Source organism: Capricornis sumatraensis, chromosome 1 (genome assembly GCF_032405125.1).
Source record: "Capricornis sumatraensis isolate serow.1 chromosome 1, serow.2, whole genome shotgun sequence".
NCBI classification, from domain to species: Eukaryota; Metazoa; Chordata; class Mammalia; order Artiodactyla; family Bovidae; genus Capricornis; species Capricornis sumatraensis.
The window spans coordinates 243,231,552-243,256,673 of NC_091069.1; the positions used below are offsets into that span (position 1 = coordinate 243,231,552).

General features: G+C 40.5%; 1 protein-coding gene across 1 annotated transcript in view; it reads right to left on the reverse strand.

Annotated features, from left to right (window-relative positions):
• Positions 1 to 224: 224 nt before the first annotated feature.
• The window catches only part of ACP3 (acid phosphatase 3), a 37,873-nt gene continuing 12,975 nt past the window's right edge, over positions 225 to 25,122 (reverse strand). The window contains exons 3-10 of the mRNA XM_068983755.1: positions 22,980 to 23,066; positions 22,372 to 22,524; positions 17,845 to 17,943; positions 14,335 to 14,427; positions 13,110 to 13,242; positions 7,102 to 7,184; positions 4,776 to 4,879; positions 225 to 414 (exon numbers count right to left, since the gene is read on the reverse strand). Of these exons, the coding sequence (XP_068839856.1) occupies positions 225 to 414; positions 4,776 to 4,879; positions 7,102 to 7,184; positions 13,110 to 13,242; positions 14,335 to 14,427; positions 17,845 to 17,943; positions 22,372 to 22,524; positions 22,980 to 23,066 (942 nt within the window). The remainder of the gene's footprint in view (positions 415 to 4,775; positions 4,880 to 7,101; positions 7,185 to 13,109; positions 13,243 to 14,334; positions 14,428 to 17,844; positions 17,944 to 22,371; positions 22,525 to 22,979; positions 23,067 to 25,122) is intronic.

Consider the following 25,122-nt stretch of genomic DNA (forward strand, 5'->3'; position numbering starts at 1 on the left):
ATTACTGTTTCCTCGGTTTATATAGATTGACAAGGTTTATGGCAGGTAGAGGCAGGGCCCAGTGGAGAAATAGGAGTCTCCTGAAGTTGAGGTCTCTGAAACATACAATTATCACCCAAACCCTGTTTCCCTCAAAGATGGGGGTGAAGCCAGTTTATAATCTCAAAGCACCATCCATCTGGAAAAAAGAGGTTCTGCCTTCTCTGCAGAGCTCTGCATTCACCCTAATTGATAATGTCCTCAGTACCTTTATGGTTGCTTATGGCACACTCCATGGACCAGTCTTGGGAGATAACGGGGGCAACCAGCTCAACAAACTTCGGCAAAGGGCAGCTGGGGGTGCAGCCAGGTAGCGTGAGGGGATGCGGTTCATATCGCGTCTCATTCCGATAGTACATCTCTACGAAGTATTCTCTGGTGGAGAAAGGTGGAAGGAATAGAGGGAAGAACTCTGTTAGATCTGTGCTATTGACCTGCCATTGAAATTCTTTCTACCTGGTCTGTACCATGTCAGTTGAAGGACTAGTGGAAGAATTTATGGGAATGAGTAGATATTAGCCAGTTTAGCTGTGGGGAGAGGGGGATTGGGGTACGTGGGCCTGATTGGGAGGGTGGAAATGGGAGAGCTGGTTTGTTAGATGACCAGGGGCATGTGAGGTGGCACCTGGGATGCTGAGTTAGAGAAGGAGCTGAGACACAATGGTTGGGGGACTTGGAGTGATTTGGTGAAACTTCAGGTAAGAAGTAGGGCACAGGTGGGATGTTAGGGTTTCTTTCTCCTATTCTGTCCCTTTCATGCTTCTGATTTGCTCTGTCCTTTTCTCATTTTTTCTCTCTCAGTATTTCTTTCAGTCTTACCCCTGAATGAATGTATCTTCCCTGTCCTTAACCAGGCCTGAAACTTTAAAATGAATAATATATATAAGAAAAACTAAGAGCATGGCATCCGGCCCCACCAATTCATGGCAAATAGAAGGGGAAAAAGTGGGAGCAGTGACAGATTTTCTCTTCTTGAGCTCTAAAATCACTGTGGATGGTGACTGCTGCCATGAAATCAGAAGACGATTACTTCTTGGAAGGGAAGCTATGACAAACCTAGACAAGTATATTAAAAAGCAAAGACATCACTTTGCCATCAAAAGACCATATAGTCAAAGCTGTAGTCTTTCCAGTAGTCATGTAAGGCAGAACGCCAAAGAATTGATGCTTTTGAACTGTGGTGCTGGAGAAGACTCTTGAGAATCCCTTGGACTGAATGGAGATCAAACAGGTCAATCCTAAAGGAAATCAACCCTGAATATTCATCGGAAGGACTGGTGCTGAAGCTGAAGCTCCAATACTTTGGCCACCTGATGTGAAGAACCGACTAATTGGAAAAGACCCTTATGCTGGGAAAGATTAAAGATAGAAGGAAAAGAGGGTGACAGAGGATGAGACGGTTGGATGGCATCACCAATTCAATGGACATGAATCTCTAGGATATAGTGAGGGACAGGGAGGCCTGGTGCACTACAGTCCACGGGGTCACAAACAGTTAGACATGACTTAGCGAATGAACAACAATAACAAATGTGCTTGAATATACAGCAAGACATAAAAATGATACCTCTGAAAGAGAGGGTGAGTGTATACTTAAGTCCTTACATCTGCTGATGTTGAGGCGGGCTCTCCTACTACTTTATTCATAAAACAATATATTGCTTAAGGAAGGACCACTGTCCCAAACCAACCTTGTAAAGCTAGTACAGGATCCCCTGTAGAAGTCACCTGCCAAAGAGACAGGAGAGAAGATCCTTCTTGGGATGGTAATCACACAGCTGCAACTTTTGGATGTTGTTACGAGCAAGTCTTTTGAAAAGCATCACTTTAAGAAACCATATGTGTGCTAAGTCGCTTCTGTCATGTCCAACACTTTGAGACCCTATGGATTGTAGCCCGCCAGGCTTCTCTGTCCATAGGGATTCTCCAGGCAAGAATACTGGAGTGAGTTGCTGTGCCTTCCTCCAGGGGATCTTCCCGAATGAGGGATCAAACCTGTGTCTCTTACGTCTACTACTTTGGCAGGTGGGCTCTTTACCACTAGTACCACCTGTGAAGCCCAAGAAGCCATGTAAAAAGTAGTAATTACAAATATTCACTTATATGTTCCTAAAAACTCCTTTAATAGTATATGAATGAGTACATATATCTTGTATAAAATTTTCAGTGACAGTACCCTTTATCTCATGGTAATATGGCAAAGAGGACTAATAGTTCATCAAAATTCATGATTCTCTTTCCATCAAATAAGGTTACAGCTGAGAAGTGAATACACTTCCCAGACTCCCCTGCACTTAAGAGGGACCAAGTGACTAATTTTAGCGAGTAGAACTGACATATTTTCCTTCTGGGCTGAGATGCTTGATAAGCAGTTTGCCTTCTTCACCCTCTCATTCTTTCCTACATGCTTTCTGCAGATGAGGAGGGCACTTTTGAAAACTGTAGGTCCAAAGGCTGGAACCCCCCAGTTCACAAATCACCACGTGTGAATCACACCAAAGATGAGTCACTTCCTGTTGGCCAGGAACATCTACATTGGACTGTTAGATGAATGAGAAAGAAATCTCCATTGAGTTAAGCCTCTGAGATTTGAGGTTCATTTGTGCAGCAGCCAAAATTACCCTTATAATTAATATATTTGGAAAATATTTTTAGAGGACTTAAAATTGGCTTGAGTGGTAAGATACAAGTTAAGGTACCTACAGAGAGTTTGAATAAAAGTATTTCATAAAATATGAAAGTGAGAAGAAGCACTATTTTTTAACTTAGTGAATTATTTTATATATGATTTTAAGTTTGTGTACTTAACCAAAAAATAGAATATTTTTAAAATATATTTAGTTACCTTATCTACAGCCTTAAAAGTTTGTCTGTTTAATGTAAATAAAAATCTAAAAATTTTCTTTTTCTCTTTATTTTCTAATATGGATAAAGTGGGATCACCTTACACTCAGGATCACCTAATTTGCAGGTATATACTTTATACCAGTATTTGCTAACTTGGATTCTCCTTGCTCTTAATTTAAAAATAAGCACGTTTAACTTTTGATACTCCTCTAGAGTGTTAAAAAATCCCAATATAACAACAAATTTGACTTCTACCTGTGAGTGACCCTTGGTTACTTTTTCTCTATAGGTCAGTGTCTCTCAGATGAAAAATGCCCCAAACTTGATTCATAACATGAATTTATTCAAGCTATTCAGTGAGACAAAATGCTGCAGCACCCTAAATAAACACAAGCTCAGGACTACTGGGTGCAGAAACCAGGGAGGAGAGGCCGAGAAAAGTGGGTAGTTTCTTTTGTCATGTCCCAACGTGACAGCGCCTATTCCTAGAGTTGATCCTGGAATGTTCACTGGATTTATAAACTCTGTGCCTGGAGCCAGTCTTCAAAGCGGAAGTCTTCTGCAGGGCTTTTTATTGACAGAGCACTTGATGTCCGTGTCTTTGAATTACTATTTTTGGCCCTGTTTGGATTTTCTCCATGTTATGGGCATTATCTCTCTATTCTGACTCTAGATAATTGACAGCAAAGCTTGCTAAGATCGCATTTTAGTTCTATCTCTTTAGGCTTGGCACCCAGTTAGAAGTTCAATGAAGAATGAACATACTTTTTCCCTAGCTGCAGAACTCACTTTCTTTGTAAGCAGTGAAGATTTTGGTTGAGAACGGGCCTCTGTTTTGCTACTTTCCTATGCTACAAATTCAGGTAGCCAGAAACCTACAGCCAGGACTACAAAATTTGCCAAAAGAAATGCAGGATACATTGTTGAAAAATTATTAAGAATTTCAAAAGGGCAACACTGAGTTGTTAAACCAAGCATAGGCTCTTCCGAGCACAGGGCCTTATATAACTGCAGTCAGATGGTCCCGACTGCAGCTATTGTGAATGCCTTCAGAGGAGAGAAAAGTGCACCTCCCCAGCTAACTCTGAAATAAAACTCTAGAGTCCCTGCTCTAATTCAGTTCTTGCACTGTGATTATTCCATCAATAATATCCATGAGGTCTCTTCTTCCCAACAAGAATGCCAGTGTCACAGCAGACACAAATTTTTGCTATGACCTTGGCTATGGTGGCCAACTCTTTCTGGTTTGCCCAGGGCTTTACCGATTTTAACAATGAAACTTATATGTTCTGGGAACCCCTCCAGTTCTGCGTAAACTAGGACATTTGGTCTCTCTAATCGTGGCCTTTCTAGTGGGCTTCAGCCAAGCCTTGGTCAGCTGGGGAGGGCCACACCAGATTGCAAAGTAGTGGACATTATGCAGAGGAATACTTTAAGAATCCTACCTGGTGGATATGAATAACCATAGGTTTCATGGATATGTTTGAAGTCTTTAACTGAAAGAACATTATTTGTAACCAGCAACAAACAATTTTTTCTTGATATCTTCTACCACCCTGTGTTTTACAAGGGAACAGTGTAATGTCCACATCCTTCTTAGAATACCTTAATCTTTTTTTAAAAAACATAATTTCTGTCGCTGATGGGGGGTGGTTCTATAAAATTTCTCATCTACTGTGTCTGTACGTGATTTCCCAATCAAAGTCTTTATGAAAATTAAGAAAAAAAGGAGTCATGACTAAGCAGATACGGTTACCATTCTTCCCCCTGAATATAAAACCAAACCAACCAAATAGACAAGACAACCCTTAAGTCAATAATAACACAAATGATCATAATGCCTGGTTTCCAGTGGTATTAATTTTGATAAACACCGCTTAGACACTTACCCCTCCTGGAAGTACAATTCCATCATGTGGCAGGACGCATAGGGAGGAAGGATTCCGTTGTAAACATCTAGCGCCATCTGCAGGCCACTCACAGTAGTGTCATGCTACAGAGATTTTGAAACAAACTTTGATTTTTATCTGTTTCAAATTTACAGTCAATAGGTGTGTAACAAGCACTTGTAGAGTACCATGGTGATTTCTGATCCAACTAATCTCCCGTAACCCCAGTGACTTAAGAAGTAGAGAGGGAAAGGATGAATTTTGATTGTGCCTCTCTTTGGTGCTAGGCAATGAGATTTGCATACATACAAGTATTTCCTTTAAAAAAGATGAAGAAACTGAGACCCAAAGAAATGAAGTAACTTGGGCAGAACTCCCTGGTGGTCCAGTGGTTAGGACTCTGCACTTTTGATGCCAAGGGGTTGAGTTCAGTCCCTAGTTGGGGAACTAAGATCCTACAAGCCATATGGTGCAGCCAAAAAGAAAAAAAAATGGGGGGGGGGCGCGGAATTAAGTAGCTTACTTTATGTCATACATCTTCAAAGTGGCAGAAAGTAAATCCGAGTCGTCTTCTGATTTTGTCCTATGCCTACCCCATAGAACATATCTCTGTTTTAGTGTGTTTCATCGATTTTCATTAAATTTTAAAATAACTTGGAATACATTAATGCTAGATTATATTTGTTTTCTATAGATCAATATCATCTGTGATTTTAAAGTTGGGGAAGAATATATGAGGTTACAAACATTTATACAGAATAAAATGAAAGGAAGGAAGTAGAGAGTGTAGCTTAAAAATAATTGCTAAAGGTTTATTTTAGAATAGCCAGAAGGCAAGGGGGACTGGTTTACAATTCCTGTTTTGCCATTGATTAGCTACCTAATCTTAAGAAATCCTTAATTTTCATATCTATAAAATGGGCCTAACTTTTGGTTACCTAAACTATATGGCAGTGTTTACATACTCCAAAGGGGTTAGAACCAACTCACTAGAGGAAAAAAAGGAATTACAGATTTATGACTTTCCAGAAGTCATACAACAAGTTACGATTAGAAACCGTATTAGAAACCAGAAAACCTGAAACTATCAACTAATTTCAGGCCTATCTTTCTCTAAGAGGCACTACACTTTGTTTCCTCCATGAAACTTTTCTCTAGTCTATACCATTTAGAACCCCAGATAATAAACTCTGCTTTATCTTAAATTGTTTCTTTCATCCTCTTGCAGAATGACACCAGCCAGACCACATCTGAGAAATCCTCTGTCCTGCAGAAGTGGGTAGGAGCCTGACCCAGCCCTCCATGTCCTGTTTCCCTGCTCATCCCAGACTCCATGGACACCCATTTCAGTACACGGTATACCTCTGGAATTCTCCTCTTTCCCTGGCTGCTGCTCCAACATGGATGTCTTTTCTGAGATCTCACTCTCTTTCCTTTTTGCACCCAAATATAACTCTGACTTCAAGTTGGAGCTTTCCTTCCCTTTTATTTTTTCTATCACCTCTGCCATCTGAAGATTCCTACTGGGATGTTGCTGGCATTTCAAACCCAATTGTCTAATCAGTATATTCACCTGGACCATGACCACATCTGTTAATAGTTCTACCCTCCTTCCAGTCATTGACGTTTGAAACACTACCTTCATCTATGGCTTAACTTCCATACCACTGTCCTCCACCCACATTCCAGTCCATCACCAAGTCCTGTACACTCAGCTTTTCTTATAACCTTTCTACTTCTTTCCCTCTGCTATTTTGCCTCTAATTTTAGTTTGGAACAGAAATGATGTTTCCTTTCTCTGAGGCACTAATTCATTGGCTTGTGTGACATTGCTATTCTGCTATGCTGGGTGTTTACATGCTTACTATTTTTGTCAGTGAAAAAAGTCAAAGCTGCTCAGTTGTGTCCGACTCTTTGCGACCCCATGGACTATACAGTCCATGGAATTCTCTAGGCCAGAATGCTGGAGTGGGTAGCCTTTCCCTTCTCCAGGGGATCTTCCCAACCCAGGGATCTCTCCTGCATTGCAGGTGGATTCTTTACCACCTGAGCCACAAGAGACGCCCAAGAATACTGGAGTGGGTAGCCTATCCCTTCTCCAGCAGATCTTCCCAACCCAGGAATCAAACTGGGGTCTCCTGCATTGCATGCGGATTCTTTACCAACTGAGCCATCAGGGATTAGACTGTAAATTCCTTGAGACCCAGAATTATATATTTCACTAAAAATTTTTGAACATCTGAATTGGAAATGATGATGAAGTTGAGGCCCCTCCTGAGAGAGCTCATACACTTGAACAGATGTTGAATGGAGACAGAATACTTACTGCAGAATACATAATGAGTTTTCTGTGGTTTGATGGCTGAGTTGCACTCTTCATGTGATTGAGGATTTCATTGATCAGGACACCTTTATGAAGACAGATCAACAATAGAGCTGAACCAAATGTGGACTTATATTTCAGTTCATAAGCTTTTTGCTCATTCGTATAGAGAGTCTCTCTGCCAGGATTCTCAAGACTTAAGAAGGGAGGGCAAGAACTCATTTTGCTGGAGCATCTGCTATGTGCTGCTGCTGCTGCTGCTGCTAAGTCACTTCAGTCGTGTCCGACTCTGTGCGACCCCATAGACGGCAGCCCACCAGGCTCCCCTGTCCCTGGGATTCTCCAGGCAAGAACACTGGAGTGGGTTGCCATTTCCTTCTCCAATGCATGAAAATGAAAAGTGAAAGCGAAGTCGCTCAGTCGTGTCCGACTCCTAGCAACCTCATGGACTGCAGCCTATCAGGCTCCTCTGTCCATGGGATTTGCCAGGCAAGAGTACTGGAGTGGGTTGCCATTGCCTTCTCTGCTGCTGTGTGCTGCTACTGCTGCTGCTGCTAAGTCACTTCAGTCGTGTTCGACTCTGTGCGACCCCATAGATGGTAGCCCACCAGGCTCCGCCGTCCCTGGGATTCTCCAGGCAAGAACACTGGAGCAGGTGGCCATTTCCTTCTCCAATGCATGAAAGTGAGATGTGAAAGTGAAGTTGCTCAGTCATGTCCAACTCTTAGCGACCCCATGGACTGCAGCCCACCAGGATCCTCCACCCATGGGATTTTCCAGGCAAGAATACTGGAGTGGGGTGCCATTGCCTTCTCTGTGCTATGTGCTAGTAGCATGATTTACATAATTTACTGAATCCTGACTTCTACCCCCCATTCAGAGGTTAGGAAGCTGAGGCTCAGAGCCATTAAGTGACTCACTCACTGGGGAAGGAGAGCTGGATTGGCACATTCAGATTTGATTCTACCAGATTTTGTTAAAACTCAAGTTAGGAGGTTGATGAACTTGGAAGGAATTTCAGATGGCTTTTTCCAGATAGTTGTTAGCCAGTGCTCTGTTCAGGGCAGGTCTGAAATGACAGTGCGACATAGACCTCTCTGTCTTCATCCCTCTAGTTGCCACACCTGGGTGAAGCCAGGGGAGAAAGCAGCTCTCTGGATCTCTGCACAGGGCATGGACTGTTTTCTGTGGACCATTGCTCCAGGTTACACTAGGTTTCATTATTGGGAGGCAGCCAGAACCTTCAGGTTTCATCTAGGGCTCCAACTGTTGTCAGTAGAGGAAAAAGTTTGCCCTTTGCCCCTGTTGCTCCTAAAGTGGTAGAAGGCAAACAGACACAGAGCAGAGTCTCCATCCTTTCAGCAGACACTGATGCTGAAGGTACCTGTGGTGCAGGTGTTTTTCTGAGCAGGTGCTGCCTCAGGGGCTTCCACACCATCTCCCGAGGACGCCTTGTGTCTTATTGGTCATCTCTCTACACTGCCTGTGGTCTCCTCACTTGCGGATGACCAGTTTTCTTTTGTAATGACCAGGGCATTGATATTAACAGATTGATTATAATCCTAGACTGTATGGTCCACTTTGCAAAACACACACTGAACAGCTACCACAAGTCAATTAGACTTGTGTCTCCTGTCCTCAAAAATCTCATAAAACAGTGAGAAGAGACTGTCCCATTGGTCTGTGTACCACCATAAGCACGAAGAGGAATGAACTAAGGAGGGAGATGATCGGCATCCGTGGCTGCTGGGACGTCTTTAACCAGGAATGGAGGGAGCTGGAGGCTACATCTCCCATAGGTCTGCATTCCTCTGCCTCAGGGCAGGTTGGCCTCTGGGAGCCCTTTGGAACTGTATCTTGAACTTCAGGCCACATCAGAAGTAAACTCTGTGGCTGAGTTTCTGGGAGTGATGACAGGCAGTCACCTTCAATCAGCAATTCATTCCTTGTCAGTGCTTTTCTGGTGGCTCAGATGGTAAAGAATCCTCCTGCAGTGTTGGAGACTTGGGTTCAATCTTTGGGTTGGGAAGATACCCTGGAGGAGGGCATGGCAACCCACTGCAGTATTCTTGCCTGGAGAATCCCCATGGACAGAGGAACCTGGCGGGCTACAGTCCACAGGGTCGCAAAGAGTCAGACACAACTGAGTGACTAAGCAGAGCACAGCACAGCATACCTGAAAGGAGATATTCTACACTGACCAACATGCATTGTCTATAACACTTGGCTAATTAACATCAGTTAATTAGTTAATGACTAGACATGGATTTAGTTCAATTAGCAACTTGTTCCTTGTCAGTAGGTGTCTTTGCAGCAGCCTTCAGTGTTGATGATGGAATAGATCAGCTCTTGGTTCTGTGGTGGTTTCCCAGCTTGTCCCAGGAGAAAATAGGGGTAATTGTCATAAGCACCTACAGGCTCTGGCAGGTCAATAGTCAAGTTATATATGAAGGGAAATTGAAGCTCAGAGAGGTTCAGCAACTTGCCCAAGATCACACAACTTGTACGCAGAGGGGCTGAGTTTCTTTGAACTCAGAAGGTCCAGCTTCAAAACCTTTCCTCTTAATTATTAGGCCATACTGTAGCATAAGCTAGCACCCAAGCTCCCTGGTGCATAATTTATCAAACCTGCACACACTGGACAAAATATCAGTATTTAAGGATACAAACTTCACTTCTCTCTCTTGGGCTACAGCAGGAGTTGGCAAATTTGTTCTGTGAAAGTTATATGATTTATGCTATTCTCTCAAATCATCCTACCCTCGCCTTCATTGAAACATGTGTATTACCATATGTGAAATAGATCGCCAGTCCAGGTTCGATGCATGAGACAGGGATGCATTGGTGCACTGGGATGACCCTGAGGGATGGGATGAGGAAGGAGGTGGGAGGGGGGTTCAGGATGGGGGACACATGTACACCCATGGCTGATTCATGTCAATGTATGGCAAAAACCACTACAATACTGTAAAGTAATTAGCCTCCAATTAAAATAAATTAATTTAAAAAAAGAGGAAAAAAGTTATATGATTTAGGCTCTGTGGGCCATGTGTTCCATCACAACCATTCATTCTCAAGTGGAAGCACAAAAGCAGTTAAATATACTGCATAAATGCATGCGTGTGACTGCGCTTCAGTAGCATTTTACTAATAAAAAATAGGTGGCAGCAGGCCAGATCCGGCCTGCAGGCTGTAGCTTGCCAACCTCTGGTCTTCAGCTAGAAGCAGTTTCCATTAAAACAAACAGGTACATGTGCATGCTTAGTCGCTCAGTCGTGTTCAACTCTGCATCCCCGTGGACAGTAGCCTGTCAAGCTGCTCTGTCCATGGGGTTTCCCAGGCAAAAATGCTGGAGTTGGTTGCCATTTCCTCCTCCAGGGGATCCTCTCAACCCCGGGATTAACTGAATCCATATCCCCAGCTTCTCCTGCATTGGCAGGCAGATTCTTTACCACTGAGCCACCTGGGAAACCCTAATACAAACAGGACCAGGCATATATTCCTAAATTAGTCTTAGGAATTAGTCTAGAGATTTCTTTGTGTGTGTGTGTGCTGGGGGTGGGGTGGGGTGTTGTAGTGGTGAAGGCAGTGGGAGGAGGATATTACTGAACAGTGTCACCCTTGAAACCAACTGATGGAACAGAAGTTCTGGCAAAGGTAAGAAGTTGCCGGTCAAAGTCCTGATGTTCCCTTGGGACTCTGTCACCAAACGGTTCATGCTTTCTCTGCAGCATTAGGTTCAGGTGCTTTATATCTCAACAAGTGTATAGTTGACAAACCTCTCTTGCTTTGCCAGATCTGAACAATAGGCTGAAATTGTGACTTGGCAGGAATTATGAAGGTAACAACTTCCTGGCTCATTAATAGTACTGAGCTTCCCCTGGAAAATAGTACAGGTGTGTGCATATGAGTGCTAGCTTTTGGAGTCTAAGACCCAGAGAATACCTTAGGGAAGGACTCTGATAGAATCTAGTTTAATGCACTCACCAGATGGGGAAACTGAGACCCAGAGAGAGAAGGTGATTTCCCCAAAATGCAATTTCTAGTAGTCAAGGGAAAAAGTAAAGGAAATATAAGCAAGCTGTTGGGAAAAAAAATCCCACATCTTATATTCAGACCCCTGCATCTATTAACAGATTCTTGTAGATTCCTTCCTGGCTTTCCCTGGCCTTTTCTTCACTGTCTCCTACATCTAGAGAAGTGCTTTTGAAACTTTAATGGGATTTCATTAAAATGTAGGTGTAGATTCAGCTGCTCTGTGGTGGGACCTGGAATTCCGCATTTCTTGTCAGAGGCTTGATGATGCTGACTTTGCTTGTCCATGGATATCATCTTGAATAGTGAGTGGATGATTGCCTGAGCCCATCATGACTAGGTTGGGGGAAACAGAGTCCTGTCTTCACCATCTGAAGAATTTGGCCACCATCCTGTTGGCTTCTGCTGGTTCAGGAATGAGACCTGGTACTTGTGTGGTCAAGGAGGCCCAGCTTCCACCTTCTGTGTCCTTGGTTGTTCGGTATGTAGGACTGAGTTGCATCCTGGGCTCTGTTCCTATACACAGTCCATATCCTGCCTGATAATTATTCTGAAGACACCAAGTTCCAACTATGACTCACCTCTGGGTGCTCTCCGAACCCCAAGGAAGGGCTGAGTCTTGCTGCTCACGACCTAAGCTTGGAGTGAAGACTTGTACATTCCAAGTCTCCCTCTGTGTCTTGCAACCAGGTCTCTGTAACAGCAGACCTGCAGCTTGATTATTTGTTTATGATGCTGCCCTAAATTACTTGCCCCAAGTACTATGTTCACCTCATATGAAATTACTCCCAACTATCTTGACTTCATACCTCATTAGCTGTTCTTATTACAAGTCCCTTCACTCTTTATATGAGCTTTTGTAGCTCCCTTCCTGGTTAGTGACTTAAACTCTTTCTCTTGCTCTGCAGTCCTGAGTGAACATCCTTCCAGTCTGGTCCAACCCCTAGGATGCTTTGTCTCTGTTTTCTCCTGGAGGTCTGTTGAACTTTTCCAACTTCATGGTGAATAGGGTCCAGCAATGATTGGAGTCCTGATTATATTGTTTTCTTCAAACTATGTGGAGTATATGACTCAGAACATCTCCTGTGGCTTAAAATTTCTTCATTGTTATGACTGCCTGGCACAGTGGACTTCCTCTTGCTCTCCATTTTAGTTTTACTGTCTATAAGAACCGCATTTGAACCTGTCATATCCTCTTGGGTCTAGGGCTGCCACTCAGCTGCCCTCAGAGCCTTATCACTTGTCCCTGTCCTGCCTGGTCCTGGCTTCTTTCTTCTACCCACCTGTCCTGATTACAAGGGTTAGGGTATTGTATTATGTTTGGATGTCCGGTTCTGTAAGAGGTCAAATCCAGCTGAGAAGAGGCATCACTGAAAAGTCAACACTTTTCAACACCAATGAAAAAATTTGAGCAGTGTCATAAACTTGTCAATTGCAATACATGTTAATCAACAGGGCATAATTAGCCTGTAAATTATATTGTATTAACTTTAACAGTGGTTACAACCAAGGGTTCCAAGAAAACAGGCCACTTTTGCCTTTGCTCCCACTTGAAAAAATTCATCCAGTAAGCCAACAGGCATAATTGACTTTCATGGAACTCAGATACAAAATCCATGATTTTTTGATCTGGAAAGAATGAAAAGTATCATTTAGCATTATCCCAAAGTTTCTGTTTTCCAGCTGGGAAAATTAAGGCCCAGAGTGAATAATTTTGCTAATCATATAACACATAATGTTTGACAGTGTATTAGGTACTATTTGTGCTAAGCCTTTGGAATACATACATTCATTTTCACCTTTAATACTTAAGAAGTGAGTAGTAGTATTACCCCCAATTTGCAGAACAGAAGCTGGTGGAATGATTATATGTCTAATTCAAGGTCACATAGCTGATTAACAGTTGGACCTGAACTCAGACCCAGATCACTCAACAACAATTCTAATGCATTTCTCTCATTTTTAAAAATACTTACCCCCCTGCAATCTAGATTTTTCTTTCTGCTTATGAATTCCATAGAGGGACAGAAGGGACAATTCTGATATTTCTTTCAACTTAGTCATGGTATCCTCTGTTGCCCAGGAGGGTAAAGTGAAATTATGAACACTCTGTATCAAAGAAAAAGGAAGAAAATGTGTATTTTATTTCTGACTATCCTCTTTGTTGACTTTTTATCCTCCTTCTCCCATGAGAAGTACTATGTCCAGCCTTTCTTGGGAGAGAGGGAGAGTTCATGAAAGAGGAAATGAAAGTGAAGTAGTCTACAGAAGAATTAAGTGAGAGAGATGTAAAATACCTTAGCCACACTGTGGAATAGCTCAGACTGAACTGTAGTAAGGAAAAAAAAAAAAACAAAAAACCCAAGACTTGAACCAGAAAAATGGGCTCTTATTTTTATTGAAGACTTTTATAAGACTTAAAAGTCTTCCTTGAAACAGATGCTGATGATACACTGAAAATATTGGGAACATTGAATGTGCCTGGGTCAATGACCTCTGATGTGGAAGAGGGCAACAGGTACCATTTATTATCGAGTTGGAATTCTGAAAGTAACTGTTGCTCTTTAGACACTCACAACGCCCTCAAAATCAGAAGTGGATAGAAGTCATGCGGCTGGTCAGAATTTTGCCCCAAGATTCAGTGAACTGGTTGTGAAAACAGAATTATGGTGGAGCATGATGATTGAGAAAAACACCATGAAACCCTTTAAAAAATAGAATTTATCTAGCTACAAAGATTATTTCACATGCATTGTACAGCAAAAGAGAGATTCTTTTCTGATAGATCAATTTTAATAGCGTGGTTCAAAGTTTGCTTGTTTATTTCTATATCTAGAAATCAGGTAACTTTTTTCTTTTTATAAAATATTGTAAAATTTTTATATAAAATACTATAAAATCTTTAAATAAAGTATAACAATATTGCTTTTTTCATTAAAATCCATGACAGGAACCCAGCATTTCTAAGTGACTGAAAAATAACTGGTGTGGCACAGAAAAGCAATTTTGTTTACAATTTTCTAAAGGGTGAATACGTAACTAACAGAAAGAAGCCAGAAATTTTAAGTTAATATAAATAAGTCTTTGTCAAATGCTATGTAATATATCTTATAAAAGCAAAGGAAAATGTATTCATCTGTTTCAAAACAGGCATGTCATCAAATCAGATTACATGTTAATCTTTGATATTTTTACGTTTACCTCGCAAAATAAAGGGTCGTAGACTTTACTCCAAATTCCAAAAAGATCCTGGTCATGGTATCCTGTAAGTTTTGGCAAGACTTCTATAAAATCCTGAGACACACAAAGAGGTAAAAAAATTTTTTTATATCGGAGTTTCTCAACTTGAGCATTGTTGATGTTTGGGCTAGACAGTTCTTTTTTGTGGGGCTGCCCTGTGCACTGTAGGATGTTCAGCATCATACCCTCTAGAGGCCATATCACCCCTAGTCTCTCAGTGGTGACAACCCAAAATGTCTCCAGACACTGACAAAGAGTCCCTGTGAGGCAAACTTGCCCTCAATGGGAACTGCTGTTCTTCACATACAAGTACACCAGTAATACTGGCTATAATAATGCCAACCCAAAGATTTTTACAAACACTATTTCTGAGTGCCGAAGAATTGATGCTTTTGAACTGTGGTGTTGGAGAAGACTCTTGAGAGTCCCTTGGACTGCAAGGAGATCCAACCAGTCCATTCTGAAGGAGATCAACCCTGGGATTTCTTTGGAAGGAATGATGCTGAAGCTGAAACTCCAGTACTTTGGCCACCTCATGCGAAGAGTTGACTCATTGGGAAAGACTCTGATGCTGGGAGGGATTGGGGGCAGTAGGAGAAAGGGACGACCGAGGATGAGATGGCTGGATGGCATCACGGACTCAATGGACGTGAGTCTGAGTGAACTCCGGGAGATGGTGATGAACAGGGAGGCCTGGCGGGCTGCGATTCATGGGGTCGCAAAGAGTCGGACACAACTGAGCGATTGAACTGAACTGAACTGAACTGAATTATTTCTCATTTTTACATTAAACATTGTGGGTACTTGCTGGCAGTAGCCACATGTTCCTGGTGTGTCCTGGGATCAGACTGAGGTGTACTGCCTCAAATTCATTTTGGAAACAGGTGAAGTATAACTCATATATAAATGCGTGGAAGGTGAGAAAGGAAACCGTGTCTCAGGTCAAAGAACCCCAGAAAAACACAACAGAAAAGGGGCCTAGTTCTGGCTATAAGTGTGAGATTTGGGTGGGATGCAAACATTTCTCCAAGTTCTGTATTGTTCTTAGATTGTCATGGTAATGAGACCCATTGGTCAGCTATCTATTCAATGAATTGACAGAAATTTCTGGGAAGCCTTTGGAAGATACTGTTTGTCTAATGCATATATTTTCTAGGAAAATAAAATTTGTCAATATTAACCCAAATGAATTTCCATAAAATAAACAGAAGTAATTATTAAAGAGCCCCCAACTTCCCCCAACAAAAAAAAGCAAAACAAATCTTCAGGGCCAGATTATTTTATGGGGAAATTCTATCAAGTTTTTCAAGCATAAGTTATTCTAGTGTTATTTTAACTAGTCTGAAGCATATAAAGAAAGAAAAAACTTCCAAAAAATTTTTGTAAGCATTGATACTGACAAAGACTGGCTAGAGAAGAAAACTATAGTCTGAAGTTACTTTGAATATTAATGCAAAAAGGTCTAAGTAAACTATTAACAAATAATTCAATATCATACTAAAAAGAAAAAGGCTTGAATCTAGACATGTAAAGATGGTTCAATAGTAGTAATCTATGAATATAATTAATCTTATTAATTGATCCAAGAGAAAAGTAACTTAATTGTACTAAAAATGTTGAAAACACCTTTCAAAAAATTAAACACCAGTACTGAAAAACAACTCAAGAAAATAGGAAAGATAACTAATTCCTTAACTTGATAAAAATGTCTCTATCTGGTCAAAAGGCCAGCATGTTTAATAGGGAAATACTGCTAAAATCAGGACTAAGACAAGAATGCCCACTACCAATTCTATTATGTAGTACTGGACTGTAAGTACCAGCCAATATAAATAGGCAAAATAAGTCAGAAATATAAATATTGGAAAAGTAGAGGTAAGCCATTATTATTTGTAAACATTATAAACCCGAGACAAACTTAACAGAAAAATATGTATGAAGAAAACCTTAAAACGATCTTGAAGATAAGAACAGATAGGAAAATATTTTGTGTTCTTGGAAAGGAAGACTATACAAATTTGCAACAAGTTTCAAATTCTCCCTAATTTATGCATTTAATATGATCTCAATAAAAACTTCCCTGGGCTTCCCCTGGGCTTCCATGGTAACTCAACTGGTAAAGAACCTGCCTGCAATGCAGGAGACCCGGATTCGATTCCTGGGTTGGGAAGATTCCCGTGGTGAAGGGAATTGGCTATCCACTCCAGTATTCTGGCCTGGAGAATTGCATGGACTGTATAGGCCATGGGGGTCACAAAGAGTTGCATACGACTGAGTGACTTTCACTAAAAACACTGAAAAGGTAAGTGAAAACATAGCCATGAAAACTCAGAAAAAATAGAGAATGTGGAATGTCCAGCCCTTTAGATATTAAAGCATATGTAACTTTTAAAAATTATAACAGTGTTATTTCGGTTAATAAAATGAAAGAATAATAAAAATTCTAGAAATAGACATATGGGAATTTTAATATAAAATAGTGGGGGAAAAGATGCCCTAGTCAATAAACAGTGACAAAGCCATTAGGTAATCTTCTGGGAAAAAACTTCAGCAGGATAGATACCTCACATCTAATACCAGTACAAACTGTAAATGGATTCAATATGTAAATATAGCAATGAAGCTATAGTAGAATTAGAAGCATTGCAGGCTTCCTTGTAAGCTAGGAGTGGTGAAGGCCTTTCTCAGTGTGACTATAAATATACAAATACAGCCGTGTGACAAAACTGTAAACAAGTAGTGTTGTTTTAGTCGCTAGCTCACGTCTGACTCTTTTGTGACCCCATGGCCTGTAGCCCGCCAGGCTCCTCTGTCCTTGGGATTTCCCAGGCAAGAATACTGCAGTGGGTTGCTATTTCCTCCTCCAGGGGAATCTTCCCAGCCCAGTGACTGAACCCGCTTCTTCTGCATTGGCAGGCGAATTTCTTAATGCTGAACCACACGGGAAGCCCAAAATTGGCAAACAAAAAGAGGGCCAGAAAAAAATGTTAACATATAGAGAGAAAGCTCCTAAAACTTTATGAAAAGAAGAAAACCAATACCCCAAAGAAAAATGGTCAGGTGACTTGAGCAGAGTAAAAATGAAGAAAACCAATACCCAGAAGAAAAACAGTCAGGTGATGTGAGCAGAGTCAAAAATACAAAGGGCATTTAACTAGGTAAAGATATCCAGAGGTCACTCATCATAAGAGAAGAATACTGCCGCACAGTGTTCTATAATAGTGATGATACTGGGCTTTCCTGTCTCAGTCCTGATTTTGGAAGGGATGCTTCTAGTGATATCATCTTTCACTTTTAGACTGGCAAATATCCTCAAAGTTGTCTATGCACTGTTGGGAATACTGTGGAGAAAATGGTACTCTTGTACTTTTCTAAATTGTTAACTTTTGGAAGGATATTTTGATAATATTCAAATTGTTCCAGAATTTCTATTTCTATATGCCAGGAAATGACATATATATATATTTTAACCTTATAAGGATGTAGCCTCTTCTGGAATTCTTCCGATATCAAAGTCTCACTCTGAAGTTCTTGAAAACGAGGGCAGTTCCTGAAAGGTAGGTATAGCAACTGAGGAAAAAGAGAAATCATAAGTCTTCTATTAGTTGAAAGAACTAAAGAAGCTGCAGCCATTAGATATAAAGTGACTTGAATAAAATATTCAAATATGTTTTGAGCTGAATGGAATTCTAAAATTGAGGAAAAAGATAAATGACCTGCAGGTCTTAAATAAGTTACCCACAACTCAAAAGCTTTTTTGTCCCTTTCATAAACTTGCCTAAATAAGACTGTGTTATTGGTAAATAGTCTCGCTTCTGGTTTCTCTGTGAGACGGTAACTGTTCTCTTGCTTCCTTCAGAATCTCTTTCAGTTCTAGCACTAGAGACACATCTGTGTCCATGCACACTCTCTCTCTCTTTCACACACACACACACACACACACACACACACACATGAGTACACAGAAATGAATTAGAGGTGCCAGAAATAATCTTAGGAGATTCATTAATCATTCACTGAAGCAAGTTCTTGCAAATTTGCAGACTGTTAAAATAAGGGCACATACTAAAACCATAGAAAATATATTTGAAAATCTATTATGAGGACAAAGTGATCATCCCTTTAAAGGGAGTTTAAACCTGACAATCCTTTCTATTTTTAACTATAATCTCTAGGCTGGTAACTTCCAAGTTCGTTTCATTGCTCTTCACTTTCCATCTGAGCTAGTCCTGTATTTCCAGCCCTTGGTGGATATCATTTGTTGAATGTTTATCTTCATCCCCAAATTTGACATTTACAACCTTGAACTCAACCTCTTCGTTTTGTATTCTCTCTTCCTTTGTCAATAGCAAAATTTATCATCCTGCTTCATAGACTAATCACTTTTGCCTGTTTACTTCTAAAACACAGCTGATTCTTGAACAATGCAGAGATTATGGCTGCCAACCCTTACACAGTTTAAAATTGGTGTAGCTTTAGGGTCCATATCCACTGTTTCACATCTGAGACAGCCTACCTGTTGTGGGTTTTGTAGTGCTGTAGTATACATTTATTGAAAAAAAAAATGTGTATGTAAGTGGACCTGTGTAGTTCAAACCCACATTGTTCAGGAGTCTATCCAAAGTAGACCCCTCTTCTTTATCTGCATTGTCCCCTCCCACTCCAGACCACCCTAATCCGTGTTTCAACTATTGTAAGGGCTTTCTGTGGGATCACTTTGTATCACAATTCATCCTTCATGCAGCAACTAACACTAATTCTTTTTGTTTTATCTTTTTAAAGGCTAATATGTTGAAGCCATCAATCAAATCATGCCATTCTGTAGCTTATAACTTTCACCGTCTTTTCATTTTACTTGGAAAATCCAAACTCAGCCCATAGTGATCTTTCTGTCCTGCTTTCCTACTGCTGCCCCCTCACTCCCTTGTTTCCGACAATGCTGGGAGCATCCTTGCTGTACCCTGAACACACAGGCTGGCAGCCTCTGCAGACTGTTCCCTGTCTGAGACATTCCCCCTCTACAGCTCTTCTAGACTTCTCAGCCACTATCACATTACCTTATTTTATTTCCTTCAGGGAACTCACTGCCATTTGAAATGACTGTATTTATTTACTTCTTTATTATCTGTTTCCTATAAAACATAAACTGGAAGACAGCCAGGGTCTTGCCTATCTTGCTCATTGCTGTCATTTGTTCACTGTTGTCAAAGCCTAGAACACGACCTGACATATTAAATGCTACTCAAAAATCATTTTTTGATAAGTTGCTTCCTGTCTGTCATTTATGATTCTGTGTCACCTGTTCATACCTTGCTTTCTTTCTCTAATGTCCTTACCATCTACTTTCAGGCCTTCATTTCCTCACTCATGCATGGTTTCAAGTTATTTTCAGAGGCCCCAGTATCTTCTCCCTCCAAGTCAATGTCAGACAAGTGTCCCAAAGCACTGCTCATCTGATGTGTGCACAGTACTGAGATAAGTACAATAATTTCTTATACATTCACTGCTTTACATCTAAATTTCCCTACCTGCACAGGACTGTTCTTTTAAAGGTCTAGGTTTTAATGAATCACTTAACTTTTCCAGACTTTAGTTTTCTCATCCCGCATATTCAAAGAGTCTAGATGAAAACAGAATAATCACCTAAACATCTGTCCAGCATTTTGTAGTTTATAAAGTCATTTGCTTTTCTTAACCAACTTGGTTTTCACAAATCCCTGTGAAGAAGTTAGGTGGGCACTAGTATTTCCATTCTATAGAAAAGGAGACTGAAGAACAGGGAAGTAAGGTCAAGTATCTGAAGTGGTGGGTGGCTCTCAGACTCAAGTTTTCCCAACTTTAAATTCAATCCTCCTTCTATATCACGCTGCCTATATCTCAAGATTCCTTCTGGTTATTGAATTTGGATTCTCTAACATGTGCCCAACACAGTCATTCAGTCTTGCTTTCATTCTTTCTAGACAGGAACTCTGGACACAGAAGGGCAAGTACTTTACATTGACTCAAAGCTAAGCTTTGGGGTTGCCTTCTTGTCCTTTCCTACCCTCCTCCAAGGTCTGGTTCAAGTTCTCACTCTGTCCGTGAAGACTTGAATGACTGCCCTTTATAGTTCTAAGTATGACTTAGTCTCTGAATTCCTCCAGCATGTGCAGCTTGTTTTTGAAATCATTGCCCGCCCACCTTGTATTGTCTTCTACATACTTCACATGTGTGAATCTTTTTTTATCAAATGGACTGTAAATTAAGGAAGAAAACTGGTCTCATATTTCCCTTCTATTTCTGTATAGCACTTAGCAGAGTTCTAGGAATAACTTTAGTTGATTGATTTTGTTAAATTTCTTAGTTGATGTTAGAATTGTTTCATCTTGGTGAGTAGGTTTCAGGGAGCCATAGGTAACGGGGCCATTTTTCTCATTTCTTTCTTCTTCTCCTCTCTCCTTCACTCTCAATGTTTTTTTCTTCCTCTTCTAATAGCAATTGCATCTCTTTACTATGTAAGCTAACCATTGTCTTTCAGGACTAAGGGTGAAATAACTACCCTGGTTTATACTGGCTAAAGCTGGTGCTTCTGTCCAGTCTTTATGTTGAAAAGGCTGTGGGAAAAGTGAATATTTTTCTTTTTCAAAGAAAATATTCACAAGCACCTCTCCCCCCTCCACCCCCAAACACTGATAATCACGATTCACTTCTGATTCTGTGAAGGAAAGAGGCATAAATAAATCATCTTGTCTTTTCAGGAAACACTAGAAAATTTGATTGAAGTAGATTTACATAGAGAGGTTGACAGGGTTAAGCTATTTCTATGAAGCACTTGGGAAAAATTCTTAAGTCACCAGGCTCAGCAATTAAGTCAAATTTTTTGGAGTACTGACAATGCAAATGAGATAGTAACCTAACCCAGAGGTCACCAGGCAACATTCTAGGCGCAGTAGTCATGCTAAGCTTCAGTCATAAAGAGAGGAGATAGCCATGTTATAATGTGACTCCAGGGGAATTAGGAAGAGTTCCTTGTCCCAGACTATTTCCTTCATATAGTCTTAAATTGCAGAGAATTTAAGAAGATTAGTTAGATTTATTATTACTATTTTAAGAATAGGAATTCCTCTGAAAAGATAAAAGAGTTCTTGGTCAGTCCCATCAGTGTAAATAAATTTGGGAGTTTCTCTTGAACAACTTCATTTAGGCAACTTGGTTTATGGTACTGGTTCTCAGCTTGGCTGTCCACTAGAATCATCCAGGGAAATTTTTAAAAACATATTGGTGCCTGGGTCCCACACTCAGAGATGCTGATGTACTATGGGGTGTGTGCTCGGCATCAATATTTTTAAAAATTTCCAGGTGATTCTAAAATGCAACTAATTTTGAGAATGACTAGTTTGCACAAAAGGAAACTACTCTGGAATGAGATGTGTCTGGTTCTAGTCCCAATAGTGATGTTTATCAGCTGTGTGACTTTGGATCTATTTTTTTCATTGGACTTCTCTGAGCACTTTTTTCTCTGGCTATAAAATGAGCGCAATAATATTGTTCATTCATGGCTGTTATGAAAAGTAATTATTAGGACACATATAAAATTTTGGCCACCAATTATGCACCCAAATCTTTCTTTTTTCACCTTAGCAGGAAAGGGGATTTTCATTAGGGGAGGGATATTTTCTAGGTAGAGAGGTCTTAGGATATTTTGGAGGGTGGAGAACACTTTGTCGGTCACCAAAAACCTGGGAATTGAAGGCAGAACACTGGGAACTGTGTGTGTGCATGTAAAGCTGAAGAGAGACAAATTGCTAGAAGTTAAAAGAATAGCAAAACAAAGTGGATAATAAATCTCTAAAGAGAAATTCTGTACCAGGGCTTTCTATGTCCTGGGCACCATTATTTAGGAAAGAATTAAGGCTGCACAGCCCACAAAGTGTCCAGACTCCCAAATCCGCAAGTCCTGAGTAGCCTGCCTTCCTTCTTCCAGAACAAATGAAATCTCTGTTTTCCCAGAAAACTGACCTGATCTTCAGAAACAGGGACTGTGTGCACTGGGATGGGCTGCCAGGGTAGGCTGGGATTCCAGATGCTGATACCCTCTGGGGGAAATAGGGCTGCAAGGTTTGTCATAGCACTCATCAAAGTCCGGTCAATATCTGTGCTTCGAACATGAACCTAGGGTGGGAAAATCAAAGCAGATCCAATTGAGAGGAACTGTGGTTTTCCCTCCACTATGGAGTTAATAGTATATTTGAGAAATGGGAGGACACCCACACCAAAATATTAGCAGACATGGTCGCATCATAATCATAATACCTATTATGAAAAAGACAGTATTATGGGCACGCCATGACTTAAAGCAACCTGGTGTGTCAACAGTTGAATTGATAAAAGAGACAAATTAAGTAGTGGCTACTTGCCAAGCCAAAATATTTACGATAGGTGTCCATTTTGAGCTTACTTATATTCATACTTTTTTTTAGGGACAAAATATTTATACAAAGAGGAGTACATTTGTAAATAAGATATCTGACTTTTATAAGTTCCTTAGGAAATAGGAAACTTTTACAAACACATTATGTTAAATTATTTCAAAGGACAAGGTTCCCACTATTAGCTTCCCAATTTACCTGTTCATGTTTATAAGATTCATTCAAAAAGTTTTCATAACGTTTCCTTATATATTCTCCAAGTTCATAATGCTGCGCCATGCCCAACTATGGGAACAAATAAAAGAAAAAATTATTGAAAGTGAGTTCTATGAAGCCGTGAGTCTTATCACTCTTCATTGAATAAGTAAAGTGAATAATGGTATATTTTAATAGTTTCATAGTAACAACACATTTTAAAATGCAAACAGGAAAAAAGAACTGTAATTTTTAGTTATGATTAAATTAGCTCCCTGAGAAAATTCAATTCATTGTCATTAGCACTTAACATAGAATCTTGTACAGTTAATAGCTGGTGATTGATTGAATTTAAGTAAATGGTTCATCTCTTCTGACAGTGGGTCATCTTTGTTGGTAGAGACTTTCAAGGGCTTGTTATCTTGTGGAAAAAATTCAATCATCCTATGAGGTTAGACTTGATGAATCTAAAGATCACCTTCCACCTCTGAGTGAAATAATTTATTGTCTATACAGTTCACTTATGTCTGGCTCATGAAAAGTTAAAGTCTGTTATTCAAAGTGTGGACTCTGGATCAGCAGTATTAGCATCACTTGGGAGTATGTTAGAAACCAAATTCTTGGGCCCCACCCTTGGCCTATTGAACCAGAATCATTGTGGGGAGAGCTCAGAAATCTGTATTTTAACAAGCTCATTAAGATTCCAATTGCAGTTGGTCATCGAGAAGTGTTGCCTTAGTTAGCTTGATGATCCTCAAGCATTACTGTGCATCAGAAGCAAAATTATCTAGGGTGCTTCTTGAAATGCAGATTCCTCAGTGTTTCTGCCAGAGTTTCCAGCTCATTGGATCCTGAGTGTAGCCCTGGAATCTGTATTTTGACAAGTTCCCTAAGTGACTCAGATCTGTGTAGTAGAACACTATGCTTTGGACAATATTGCATTCAAGTCTGTCTTTAATTCAGAGCCTCATCAGAAGAGGAGTCAGAAAAGGTGTGGTCACTGTGGCTTTGGATTGGTTCCACTCATTTACTTGCCACTCCTGGCTACCTTTCTAGATGGGAAAAGAAGTAGGAAAAGAATAATGTGTACTTTGAGGTTTGTGAGTTTCCTGAATGACCTGGATAGCTGAAGAAGCAAGTACTTTTGGTATAATTGTTGTTCTAACCTAGAGCTAAACTTTTAAGGAAAGAGTCAGCTTCTATAGAGCAGTAAATCACCTGGGGAACTCATTAAGAACAAAGATTCCCAGGCTTCAACCCTAGAGCTTCTAGTTCAGTCAGGGGGCTAGAGAATTTACATTTCTGACAAATTTCCAGGTAATAGTGATGTTGCTCATCCAGGGACCATACTTTGGAAACCATTGAACTCAAAAAGAACCATTGCTTTGTCATTATGCAGATTGGAAGTACCTAGTCAAGGGCAATGGCAAACCTAGACAGCATATTAAAAAGCAAAGACATTATTTCACCTACAAAGGTCTGTCTAGTCAAAGCTATGGTTTTTCCAGTAATCATGTATGGATGTGAGAGTTGGACCATAAAGAAAGGCTAAGTGCTGAAGAATTGATATTTTTGAACTGTGGTGTTGAAGAAGACTCTCGAGAGTCCCTTGGATTGCAAGGAGATCAAACCAGTCAATCCTAAAGGAAGTCAACCCTGAATATTCACTGGAAGGGCTGATGCTGAAGCTCCAACACTTTGGCCACCTGATGAAAAGAGCTGACTCACTGGAAAAAACCCTGATGCTGGGAAAGATTGCAGGCAGGAGGAGAAGGGGACAAGAGAGGATGAGATGGTTGGATGGCATCACTGAATCAGTGGACATGAGTTGGAACAAACTCCAAGAGATAGTGAAGGACAAGGAAGCCTAGTATGCTGCAGCTCATGGATTTGTGAAGAGCTGGACATGATGGAGTGACTGAACAACGAGCCAAAAGCAGGAATTTGAGCTCCAGAACCTTGTTACTTCAAGAGTGGCCATGTACCAGCACCATGAGCATCACTTAGGAGTTTGTTAGAAATGGAGAATCTCAGGCCATGTCAGGCCCAATTAATTAGAATCTGCATTTCAACAAGATCCTCCGATAATTCACTTGCACTGGGAAGATTGAGAACACCAGGAGAAACTGGTGGCTAGTCAAGAGAA